Genomic DNA, 12,344 nt, shown 5'->3' with positions numbered 1-12,344 from the left:
GGGACACCTGTGGGTATTGGGGTCTTTACCTGCTACAGTTCTGGTGTGGACCCTCCACTCGCAGAGCCGCACTCCACATATATGGCTTTTCTGTGCGCACAGGACCTGTGATGAGGTCACAGGAGGGGAGGAGTCAGGGGTCACATGATCAGGGGCCTCAGTCTATGCAGGACTCTGCTGTGCTGGTTGTCATGGTGCTGGATGAGGGGAAGTTTATGTGTGGGGTCAGGAGGGGTTTACAGTGTGGATGTAGCAGAGCCGTGTGTGTGTACGAGGTGTACGGAGCGGAGCCGTGTGTGTACGAGGTGTGCGGAGCGGAGCCGTGTGTGTATGAGGTGTACGGAGCAGAGCCGTGTGTGTACGAGGTGTGCGGAGAGGAGCCGTGTGTGTACGAGGTGTGCGGAGAGGAGCCGTGTGTGTACGAGGTGTACGGAGCGGAGCCGTGTGTGTACGAGGTGTACGGAGAGGAGTCGTGACTGTAATCAGTCTTTGGGGGTAAATGATTTTCTTGCCCTTAGAGGGTCTTATAATTTGATACACATCATGAAGGGTGATGAGTGCAAAACCTCTGAGGATTATTTAACCCCTTCACCCCCAAGGGTGGTTTGCACGTTAATGACCGGGCCAATTTTTACAATTCTGACCACTGTCCCTTTATGAGGCTATAACTCTGGAACGCTTTGACGGATCTTGGCGATTCTGACATTGTTTTCTCGTGACATATTGTACTTCATGTTAGTGGTAAAATTTATTCGATATAACTTGCGTTTATTTGTGAAAAAAATGGAAATTTGGCGAAAATTTTGAAAATTTTGCAATTTTCCAACTTTGAATTTTTATGCCCTTAAATCACAGACATATGTCACGCAAAATACTTAATAAGTAACATTTCCCACATGTCTACTTTACATCAGTACAATTTTGGAACCAAAATTTTTTTTTGTGACGGAGTTATAAGAGTTAAAAGTTGACCAGCAATTTCTCATTTTTACAACACCATTTTTTTTTAGGGACCACATCTCATTTGAAGTCATTTTGAGGGGTCTATATGATAGAAAATACTCAAGTGTGACACCATTCTAAAAACTGCACCCCTCAAGGTGCTCAAAACCACATTCAAGAAGTTTATTAACCCTTCAGGTGTTTCACAGGAATTTTTGGAATGTTTAAATAAAAATGAACATTTAACTTTTTTTCACACACAATTTATTTCAGCTCCAATTTGTTTTATTTTACCAAGGGTAACAGGAGAAAATGGACCCCCAAAGTTGTTGTACAATTTGTCCTGAGTACGCTGATACCCCATATGTGAGGGTAAACCACTGTTTGGGCGTATGGCAGAGCTCGGAAGGAAAGGAGCGCCATTTGACTTTTCAATGCAAAATTGACTGGAATTGAGATGGGACGCCATGTTGCGTTTGGAGAGCCCCTAATGTGCCTAAACACTGAAACCCCCTACAAGTGACACCATTTTGGAAAGTAGACCCCCTAAGGAACTTATCTTGATGTGTGGTGAGCACTTTGACCCACCAAGTGCTTCACAGAAATTTATAATGCAGAGCCGTAAAAATAAAAAATCATATTTTTTCACAAAAATGATCTTTTCTCCCCCAATTTTTTATTTTCCCAAGGGTAAGAGAAGAAATTGGACCCCAAAAAATGTTGTGCAATTTGTCCTGAGTACGATGATACCCCATATGTGGGTGTAAACCATTGTTTGGGCGCATGGCAGAGCTTGGAAGGGAAGGAGCGCCATTTGACTTTTCAATGCAAAATTGACTGGAATTGAGATGGGACGCCATGTTGCGTTTGGAGAGCCCCTGATGTGCCTAAACATTGAAACTCCCTACAAGTGACACCATTTTGGAAAGTAGACCCCCTAAGGAACTTATCTAGATGTGTGGTGAGCACTTTGACCCACCAAGTGCTTCACAGAAGTTTATAATGCAGAGCCGTAAAAATAAAAAATCATATTTTTTCACAAAAATGATCTTTTTGCCCCCAATTTTTTATTTTCCCAAGGGTAAGAGAAGAAATTGGACCCCAAAAAATGTTGTGCAATTTGTCCTGAGTACGCTGATACCCCATATGTGGGTGTAAACCATTGTTTGGGCGCATGGCAGAGCTCAGAAAAGAAGGAGCGCCATTTGACTTTTCAATGCAAAATTGACTGGAATTGAGATGGGACGCCATGTTGCGTTTGGAGAGCCCCTGATGTGCCTAAACATTGAAACTCCCTACAAGTGACACCATTTTGGAAAGTAGACCCCCTAAGGAACTTATCTAGATGTGTTTTGAGAGCTTTGAACCCCCAAGTGTTTCACTACAGATTATAACGCAGAGCCGTGAAAATAATTTTTATTTTTTTTCTCAAAAATGATTTTTTAGCACCCAGCTTTGTATTTTTACAAGGGTAACAGAATAAATTGGACCCCAAAATTTGTTTTCCAATTTGTCCTGAGTACGCTGATACCCCATATGTGGGGGGGAACCACTGTTTGGGCGCATGACAGAGCTCGGAAGGGAAGGAGCGCCATTTGGAATGCAGACTTAAATGGATTGGTCAGCAGCCGTCACGTTGCATTTGCAGAGCCCCTGATGTACCCAAACAGTACAAACCCCCCACAAGTGACCCCATATTGGAAACTAGACCTCCCAAGGAACTTATCTAGATGTGTTTTGAGAACTTTGAACCCCCAAGTGTTTCACTAAAGTTTATAGCGCAAAGCCGTGAAAATAAAAATTCTTTTTTTTTTTTCACAAAAATGATTTTTTAGCCCCCAGTTTTGTATTTTCACAAGGGTAACAGGATAAATTAGACCCCAAAAGTTGTTGTCCAATTTGTCCTGAGTACGCTGATACCCCATATGTGGGGGGGAACCACTGTTTGGGTGCATGACAGAGCTCGGAAGGGAAGGAGCGCCATTTGGAATGCAGCCTTAAATGGATTGGTCTGCAGGCGTCACGTTGCATTTGCAGAGCCCCTGATGTACCCAAACAGTACAAACCCCCCACAAGTGACCCCATATTGGAAACTAGACCTCCCAAGGAACTTATCTAGATGTGTTGTGAGAACTTTGAACCCCCAAGTGCTTCACTACAGTTTATAACGCAGAGCCGTGAAAATAAAACATCTTTTTTCCCACAAAAATGATTTTTAGCCCCCCAAATTTTTATTTTCCTAAGGATAACAAGAGAACTTGGACCCCAGAAGTTGTTGTTCAATTTGTCCCGAGTACGCTGATAACACATATGTTGGGGTAAACCCCTTTTTGGGCGCACGGGAGAGCTCGGAAGGGAAGGAGCACTGTTTTACTTTTTCAACGCAGAATTGGCTGGAATTGAGATTGGACGCCATGTCGCGCTTGGAGAGCCCCTGATGTGCCTGGACAGTGGAAACTCCCCAATTCTACCTGAAACCCTAACCCAAACACACCCCTAACCCTAATCCCAACGGTAACCCTAACCACACCCCTAGCCCTGACACACCCATAATTCTAATCCCAACCCTAATCCAAACGTAAATGTAATCCAAACCCTAACCCTAACTTTAGCCCCAACCCTAACTTTAGCCCCAACCCTAACTTTACCTCCAACCCTAGCCCTAACCCTAACCCTAACCCTAACCCTAAACGTGACTGAAATACGTGGCACTGAAATACGTGGCACTGAAATACGTGGCACTGAAATACGTGATACGTGGCACTTAAATACGTGGCACTGAAACACGTGGCACTGAAATACGTGATACGTGGCACTGAAATACGTGGCACTGAAATACGTGGCACTGAAATACGTGGCACTGAAATACGTGGCACTTAAATACGTGGCACTTAAATACGTGGCACTGAAATATGTGATACGTGGCACTTAAATACGTGGCACTGAAATACGTGGCACTGAAATACGTGGCACTGAAATACGTGGCACTGAAATACGTGGCACTGAAATATGTGATACGTGGCACTTAAATACATGGCACTGAAACACGTGGCACTGAAATACGTGATACGTGGCACTGAAATACGTGGCACTGAAATACGTGGCACTGAAATACGTGGCACTGAAATACGTGCAACTGAAATACGTGGTACTAAAATATGTGGCACTGAAATACGTGATACGTGGCACTGAAATACGTGATACGTGGCACTTAAATACGTGATACGTGGCACTGAAATACGTGGCACTGAAACACGTGGCACTTAAATACGTGGCACTGAAATACGTGGCACTGAAATACGTGGCACTGAAATACGTGATACGTGGCACTGAAATACATGGCACTGAAATACGTGGCACTGAAATACGTGGCACTGAAATACGTGGCACTGAAATACGTGGCACTATGACTGTCAGAAAATGTTCATTAAACGGTTAGGGGTGAGGTTAGGGGTAGAGTTAGGGTTAGGGTTTGGATCCCTTTATCACCTTGATGGTGGTGGGTGGCTTTTCAGTGTGTTTTCTGTTTTTTTTCGAAAAAATGCATGCGTTTTTAACGCAAACAAACGCATGTGCTTAAAAACGCAAGAAAATACTGCAGGTTGTATTACTGAAAATGAACGCATGCAGAAAAAAACCGCATGCGTTTGAAAACGCGACCAAACGCGTACAAAAAAAACGCATGCGTTTTCAATGTTAAATATAGGGAAAAAACGCATGCGTTTTTTTGTGCAAAAAACGCTGCAGACAAAAACGCAAGTGTGAAACCAGCGACGCTTTTTATAGCAAAAAAGTTTTTGCGTCTCCACATTTTGAGACCTATAATTTTTCCACATTTTGCTCCACAGAGTCATGTGAGGTCTTGTTTTTTGCGGGACGAGTTGACGTTTTTATTGGTAACATTTTCGGACACGTGACCATTTTTGATCGCTTTTTATTCCGATTTTTGTGAGGCAGAATGACCAAAAACCAGCTATTCATGAATTTCTTTTGGGGGAGGCGTTTATACCGTTCCGCGTTTGGTAAAATTGATAAAGCAGTTTTATTCTTCGGGTCAGTACGATTACAGCGATATCTCATTTATATCATTTTTTTATGTTTTGGCGCTTTTATACGATAAAAACTAAAATATAGAAAAAATAATTATTTTGGTATCGCTTTATTCTCAGGACTATAACTTTTTAATTTTTTTGCTGATGATGCTGTATGGCGGCTTGTTTTTTGCAGGACAAGATGACGTTTTCAGCGGTACCATGGATATTTATATCAGTCTTTTTGATCGCGTGTTATTCCACTTTTTGTTCGGCGGTATGGTAATAAAGCGTTGTTTTTTGCCTCGTTTTTTTTTTTCTTACGGTGTTTACTGAAGGGGTTAACTAGTGGGGCAGTTTTATAGGTTGGGTCGTTACAGACGCGGCGATACTAAATATGTGTACTTTTATTGTTTTGTTTTTTTTATTTAGATAAAGAAATGTATTTATGGGAATAATATATATATATTTTTTATTATTTATTTAGGAATTTTTTTTTTTTTTTTTTACACATGTGGAAAATTATTTTTTTTACTTTTTTACTTTGTCCCAGGGGGGGACATCACAGATCATTGATCTGGCAGTGTGCACAGCACTCTGCCAGATCGACGATCTGCTGTGCAGGGCTGCAGGCTTACCAAGTGTCTGCTCTGAGCAGACACTCGGTAAGCCACCTCCCTCCCTGCAGGACCCGGATGCCGCGGCCATCTTGGATCCGGGACCTGCAGCCAGGAAGGAGGTAGGAGACCCTCGCAGCAACGCGATCACATCGCGTTGCTCCGAGGGTCTCAGGGAAGCCCGCAGGGAGCCCCCTCCCTGCGCGATGCTTCCCTATACCGCCGGCACACCGCGATCATGTTTGATCGCGGTGTGCCGGGGGTTAATGTGCCGGGGGCGGTCCGTGACCGCTCCTGGCACATAGTGCCGGATGTCAGCTGCGATATGCAGCTGACACTCGGCCGCGCTCCCCCCGTGAGCGCCGCTGATCAGTGATGACGTACTATCCCGTCGGCGGTCATACGGGCCCACCCCACCTCGACGGGATAGTACGTCTGATGTCAGGAAGGGGTTAAAATCTCATCCTCCATTCGGAGTCTCCAATGCACTAACAGGATCTCACAACTTTCTGAATGATATTTCTCTGATTACATTGGGAGATTTCTTGTGATTTACTTGATGATCTGTAGAAATGAGCGAATATTTCAATGTTCGGTTTGGCTCACAATCACCGAATTTGCAATATTCACCAATTTACTCACCAATTACATTGCCGAATATAGCAAAACATGCACAGCACAAAAGCTGGTGTTTCCCAAGCTGTGTGACAGCGTGGGAAACACCAGCATAGCGCTTCTGATCGGCAGTGAGATGATCCACGCAGGTCAGAGAGTTGCGGTTCCCACACTGTCAGAAGATGTGATCGGAGGTATAAAGTTTACCTCCGGTCACTGGTGTCAGCTGATGGGACTACTACTCCCATCATCCGACACCTGCAGCCGCTAATAACTGTGAGAGCAGGAGCAGCGGATGGAAGTATTCATCAGCCGCCTGCGCTGTAAATAAATAATTAAAAAAAAAACACTGCCTGGGTTCTCCCGTATTTTTGTTAACCAGCCAGGCAAAACTCACAGCTGGGGTCTGCAACTGTCAGCTTCAGCAAGGCTGGTTATCAAGAATAGAGGGATCCCCCCAAAATCCGGCAATTCATGTGCCGCATTCAGTAAAATCACAGCTAGTGATGAGCGAGTACCGTAATACTCGTAACGAGTACTTTGTAAAAATTGCGTATTCGTTCTGAATAGCAAGCAAGTCAATGGGAAATGCGAGTAATGTTCTGCTGGACCCTACAAAGGGGTCCACGGGGGCTGAGGAAAAGGCTGAAATGGATGGGAAAGTGATGAAACAGAATGGGAAGAACCTGGAAAATATGCCTGCATGAATTTCTGACTCACATATAGTATCTCATAGAATGGTAGAGTTGGAAGGGACCTCCTTGGTCATCTGGTCCAACCCCGTGCTCAAAGCAGGATTCACTAAATCATCCCAGACATGTCTGTCCAGCCTCTGTTTGAAAACTTCCATGGAAGGAGAACTCACCACCTCTCGTGGCAGCCTGTTCCACTCATTGATCACCCTATCCGTCAAAAAGTTTTTTCTAATATCTAATCTTTGTCTCCTCCCATTCAGTTTCATTCCATTGCTTCTAGTCTTTCCTTGTGCAAATGAGAATAAAGATGATCCTTCAACAGTGTGACAACCCTTGAGATATTTGTAGACAACTGATGTCTGACCAAAGTGGAGTAGAGGGCAATAATGACTTCTGCGTGATCTAGACTGTATGCTTCTGTTAATACATCAAAGAATTGTACTTGCCTTTTTTGCTGCTGCATCACACTGTTGACTCATGTTCAGTCTGTGATCTATTAGTATACCCAAGTCTTTGTTTCACATGTGATATTGCTTAGCCCTATTCCTCCTATTCTGTATATGCTTTTTTCATTTTTTATGGCCCTCCTCTCTAGTATTAGCTATCCCCCTTAGCTTTGTGTCATCAGCAAATTTAATCAGTTTACCCTCAATTCCTTCATCTAAATTGATAAAGATGATGAACAATACAGGGCCCAGGACAGAGCCCTGTGGTACCCCACTTGAGATGTTCTTCCAACTGGATGTGCAGCCATTTACGACAACTCTTTGGGTCTGATCACTAAGCCAAATATGAATCCACCTAACAGTTGCCTTGTCCATTCCATACTTAGTCATTTTTTTCAATAAGGATGGTGTGATATACTTTGTCAAATGCTTTGCTGAAGTCAAGATATTTTATATCTACAACATTTCCCTGATCCACTCAGTCAGTGATTCTGTCATATAATCTGGCAATAAGTTTGTCACAGTATTACGCCTCTTTTACACATACACAAGAACAGCTACCAAACCTAGATTTCTATTGAATATGTATCCCCTATCTCAGTCACAATGTGGGACAACCTTTCACAAGGGCCTCTAATGACAAATATTAGTTTGGTAGGACCAGTCTACATTCAAGATTTGTCCACTGCACAATGCACATAGTAACACAGTATATAAGGTTGAAGGGGGACTTTAAGTCCACCTAGTTCAACCCATAGCCTAACATGTTGTTCGGCAAACATTAAGCTCCACAGTGGGGAAAAAATGCCTTCCCGACACAACATGTAGAGGAGCTGCGGAGACACCATCACGTGTTTCTCAACGCAGGCAGTGAATAGCCAGGCCTTTCCCCGGGAAGGAACAACCAAGGGAAGGGCAGCATCCAATAAAGGAAAACATCCAATAAAGGAAAACCACCTATGCCAAGCATGGTATCCATCCACAGACAGCTGTTTCGGGGTTTTTGCCCCTCATCAGTGTGGAGTAGGAAACTGGCTATCAGGAGCAGTGCCTAGTAGAAAGACTATAAAGGCACGGATGATTGACCTCGTGGAGACCAAAACATCCAACACCGCGGAGACACCATCACGTGTTTCTCAACGCAGTGATCCAGAACACTGCCCCCAAATATGCAAATGCATGTAGAGGAGCTGCGGAGACACCATCACGTGTTTCTCAACGCAGGCAGTGAATAGCCAGGCCTTTCCCCTGGAAGGAACAACCAAGGGAAGGGCAGCATCCAATAAAGGAAAACATCCAATAAAGGAAAACCACATATGCCAAGCATGGTATCCATCCACAGACAGCTGTCCCGAAACATTTGCATATTTGGGGGCAGTGTTCTGGATCACTGCGTTGAGAAACACGTGATGGTGTCTCCGCGGTGTTGGATGTTTTGGTCTCCACGAGGTCAATCATCCGTGCCTTTATAGTCTTTCCCGACACAACATACGGCAATCACAAAAGTTCCCTGGATCAATGCCCTATCAAGGAATCTAGTATATATTTTTTACCTGTAACATTATACTTTTAAAGAAAGTCATCCAGTCCCTTCTTAAATTTTTGTAGTGAATCACTCACTACAACATCATACGGCAGAGAGTTCCATAGTTTCACTGCTCTTTTAGCAAAGAATCCACGTCTGTTATTGTGATTAAACCTTCTTTCCTCCAGACGTAGAGGATGCTCCCTTGTCCTTGTTTCGGGTCGAAGAGTAAATAGACCATTAGAAAGGTCTTTGTACTGTCCCCTCAAGTGTTTATACATTGTAATAAGATCACCCCTTAGCCTTCTTTTTTCCAAACTAAATAACCCCAAGTGTAATAACTTGTCTTGGTATTGCAGTACCCCAGTCCTCTAATAACCTTGGTGGCTCTTCTCTGCACCCGCTCTAGTTCAGCTATGTCTTTCTTGTACACCGGAGACCAGAACTGTACACAGTATTCTAAGGGTGGTCCCACTAGTAACTTGTATAGATGTAAAGTTATGTTCTCCTCATGAGCATTAATGCGTCTTTTAATTGATCCCATTATTTTATTTGCCTTTGCAGCAGCTGCCTGACACTGGCCACTAAATGTGAGTTTGTCATCCACCCATACCCCCAGGTCGTTTTCAGTGACAGTTTTGCCCTGTTTTTACAATCAAGCACATAATTATACATCTTATGTCTTCTGCCCAAGTGCATGACCTTACATTTATCCCCATTAAAGCTCATTTGCCATTTATCAGCCCAAGCTTCTAGGTTACAAAAATCTTCCTGTAATATTAAATTGTCCTCCTCTGTATCGATTACTCTGCAGAGTTTAGTGTCATCTGCAAATATTGAAATTCTACTCTGTATGCCCCCTACAAGGTCATTAATAAATATGTTAAAAAGAAGAGGGCCCAACACCGACCCTTGTGGTACCCCACTGCTAACCGCGACCCAGTCCGAGTGTGCTCCATTAACCCCTTAAGCCCCGAGGGAGGTTTGCACGTTAATGACCGGGCCAATTTTTACAATTCTGACCACTGTCTCTTTATGAGGTTATAACTCTAAAACGCTTCAACGGATCTTGGCGATTCTGACATTGTTTTCTCGTGACATATTGTACTTCATGATAGTGGTAAAATTTATTCGATATAACTTGCGTTTATTTGTGAAAAAAATGGAAATTTTCCAACTTTGAATTTTTATGCCCTTAAATCACAGAGATATGTCACGCAAAATACTTAATAAGTAACATTTCCCACATGTCTACTTTACATCAGCACAATTTTGGAACCAAAATTTTTTTTTGTTAGGGAGTTATTAGGGTTAAAAGTTGACCAGCAATTTCTCATTTTTACACCACCATTTTTTTTTTAGGGACCACATCTCATTTGAAGGCATTTTGAGGGGTCTATATGATAGAAAACACCCAAGTGTGACACCATTCTAAAAACTGCACCCCTCAAGGTGCTCAAAACCACATTCAAGAAGTTTATTAACCCTTCAGGTGTTTCACAGGAATTTTTGGAATGTTTAAATAAAAATGAACATTTAACTTTTTTCACACACAATTTATTTCAGCCCCAATTTGTTTTATTTTACCAAGGGTAACAGGAGAAAATGGATCCCAAAAGTTGCTGTACAATTTGTCCTGAGTACGCTGATACCCCATATGTGGGGGTAAACCACTGTTTGGGCGCATGGCAGAGCTCGGAAGGAAAGGAGCGCTATTTCACTTTTCAATGCAAAATTGACTGGAATTGAGATGGGACGCCATGTTGCGTTTGGAGAGCCCCTGATGTGTGGAAACATTGAAACCCCCCACAAGTGACACCATTTTGGAAAGTAGACCCCCTAAGGAACTTATCCAGATGTGTGGTGAGCACTTTGACCCACCAAGTGCTTCACAGAAGTTTATAATGCAGAGCCGTAAAAATAAAAAATCATATTTTTTCACAAAAATGATCTTTTCGCCCCCAATTTTTTATTTTCCCAAGGGTAAGAGAAGAAATTAGACCACACAGGTTGTTGTGCAATTTGTCCTGAGTACGACGATACCCCATATGTGGGGGTAAATCACTGTTTAGGCGCATAGCAGAGCTCGGAAGGGAAGGAGCGCCATTTTACTTTTCAATGCAAAATTGACTGGAATTAAGATGGGACGCCATGTTGCATTTGGAGAGCCCCTGATGTGCCTAAACATTGAAACCCCCCACAAGTGACACCATTTTGGAAAGTAGACCCCTTAAGGAACTTATCTAGATATGTGGTGAGCACTTTGACCCAACAAGTGCTTCACAGAAGTTTATAATGCAGAGCCGTAAAAATAAAAAATCATATTTTTTCACAAAAATGATCTTTTTGCCCCCAATTTTTTCTATTTTCCCAAGGGTAAGAGAAGAAATTGGACCCCAAAAGTTGTTGTGCAATTTGTCCTGAGTACGCTGATACCCCATATGTGGGGGTAAACAACTGTTTGGGCGCATGGCAGAGCTAGGAAGGGAAGGAGTGCCGTTTGACTTTTCAATGCAAAATTGACTGGAATTGAGATGGGACGCTGTTGTGAATTTGGTTTTTGGGCTCCCCCGGTGGTCACTGGTGGTACTGGACTTGTGTGCTTCACTTTCTCTGTTCACCTGTTTCCATCTGGATATGGGTGTATCCTATTTAGCCTTGCTGCTCAGTTATTCTAGTGCCGGCCATCAATGTAACCAGAGCCTTTCTGTTGCATGTTCCTGCTTCTAGACTACTATCAGCTAAGTTGGACTCTTAGTCCTAAGTTTGTTTTGCATTTTTGTTCCAGTTCACAGTTATGTTATTTTTCTGTAGCTGGAAGCTCTTGTGGGCCGAAATTGCCACTCCGGTGTCATGAGTTGACACATGAGTCTTAAAGTAATTTCGGGATGGTATTTTAATAGAGTTTTCAGCTGACCGTGAAGTTCCCTATTGTATCTTCTTGCTATCTAGTAAGCGGACCTCGCTTTGCTGAACCTACCTTCATACTACGTATGTCTTTTCCTCTGAACTCACCGCCAATATATGTGGGGGGCTTCTGTCTCCTTTTTTGGGGAATTTCCCTAGAGGTAAGCCAGGTCTGTCTTTTCCTCTATTAGGGTTAGTTAGTCCTCCGGCTGGCGCTAGGCGTCTAGGGATAAAACGTAGGTACGCCACCCGGCCACTGTTAGTTGTGTGGTAGGTTTAGCTCACGGTCAGCTCGAGATTCCATCTCCCAGGAGCTAGTCTGTAGTTTAAGTTCTCTGACGTTTCCTTGCCATTGGGAACCATGACAGTATGGCCGGCCAAGGGTTAAAACCGTTGGCAGAAGAAAGGAGAGAAAAAGAAGTCTGCAGAATTTTTTTTTTTTTTCTTCTGAGCTTGCTTTTTAGTTGACTCAGTTGCATTTCTGCTCTAATTGCAGCCTTTGTCTCTCTCTCTCCTTCTAATCCTTGAATGGCTCTGATCTCACCTGATTAAAATGGATCCTCAGA

General features: G+C 43.2%; 1 protein-coding gene across 1 annotated transcript in view; it reads right to left on the bottom strand.

Annotated features, from left to right (window-relative positions):
• Positions 1–89, bottom strand: part of LOC143768212 (uncharacterized) — a 63,613-nt gene extending 63,524 nt beyond the window's left edge. The window contains exon 1 of the mRNA XM_077256906.1: positions 30–89. Coding sequence (XP_077113021.1) covers positions 30–79 — 50 coding nt within the window. The 5' untranslated portion in view covers positions 80–89. The remainder of the gene's footprint in view (positions 1–29) is intronic.
• Between the last annotated feature and the right edge of the window lie 12,255 nt (positions 90–12,344).

Source organism: Ranitomeya variabilis, chromosome 4 (genome assembly GCF_051348905.1).
Source record: "Ranitomeya variabilis isolate aRanVar5 chromosome 4, aRanVar5.hap1, whole genome shotgun sequence".
Classification (NCBI taxonomy): Eukaryota; Metazoa; Chordata; class Amphibia; order Anura; family Dendrobatidae; genus Ranitomeya; species Ranitomeya variabilis.
The sequence above is the reverse complement of the archived record's forward strand: the minus strand, read 5'-3'. Positions and strand labels throughout refer to the sequence as shown.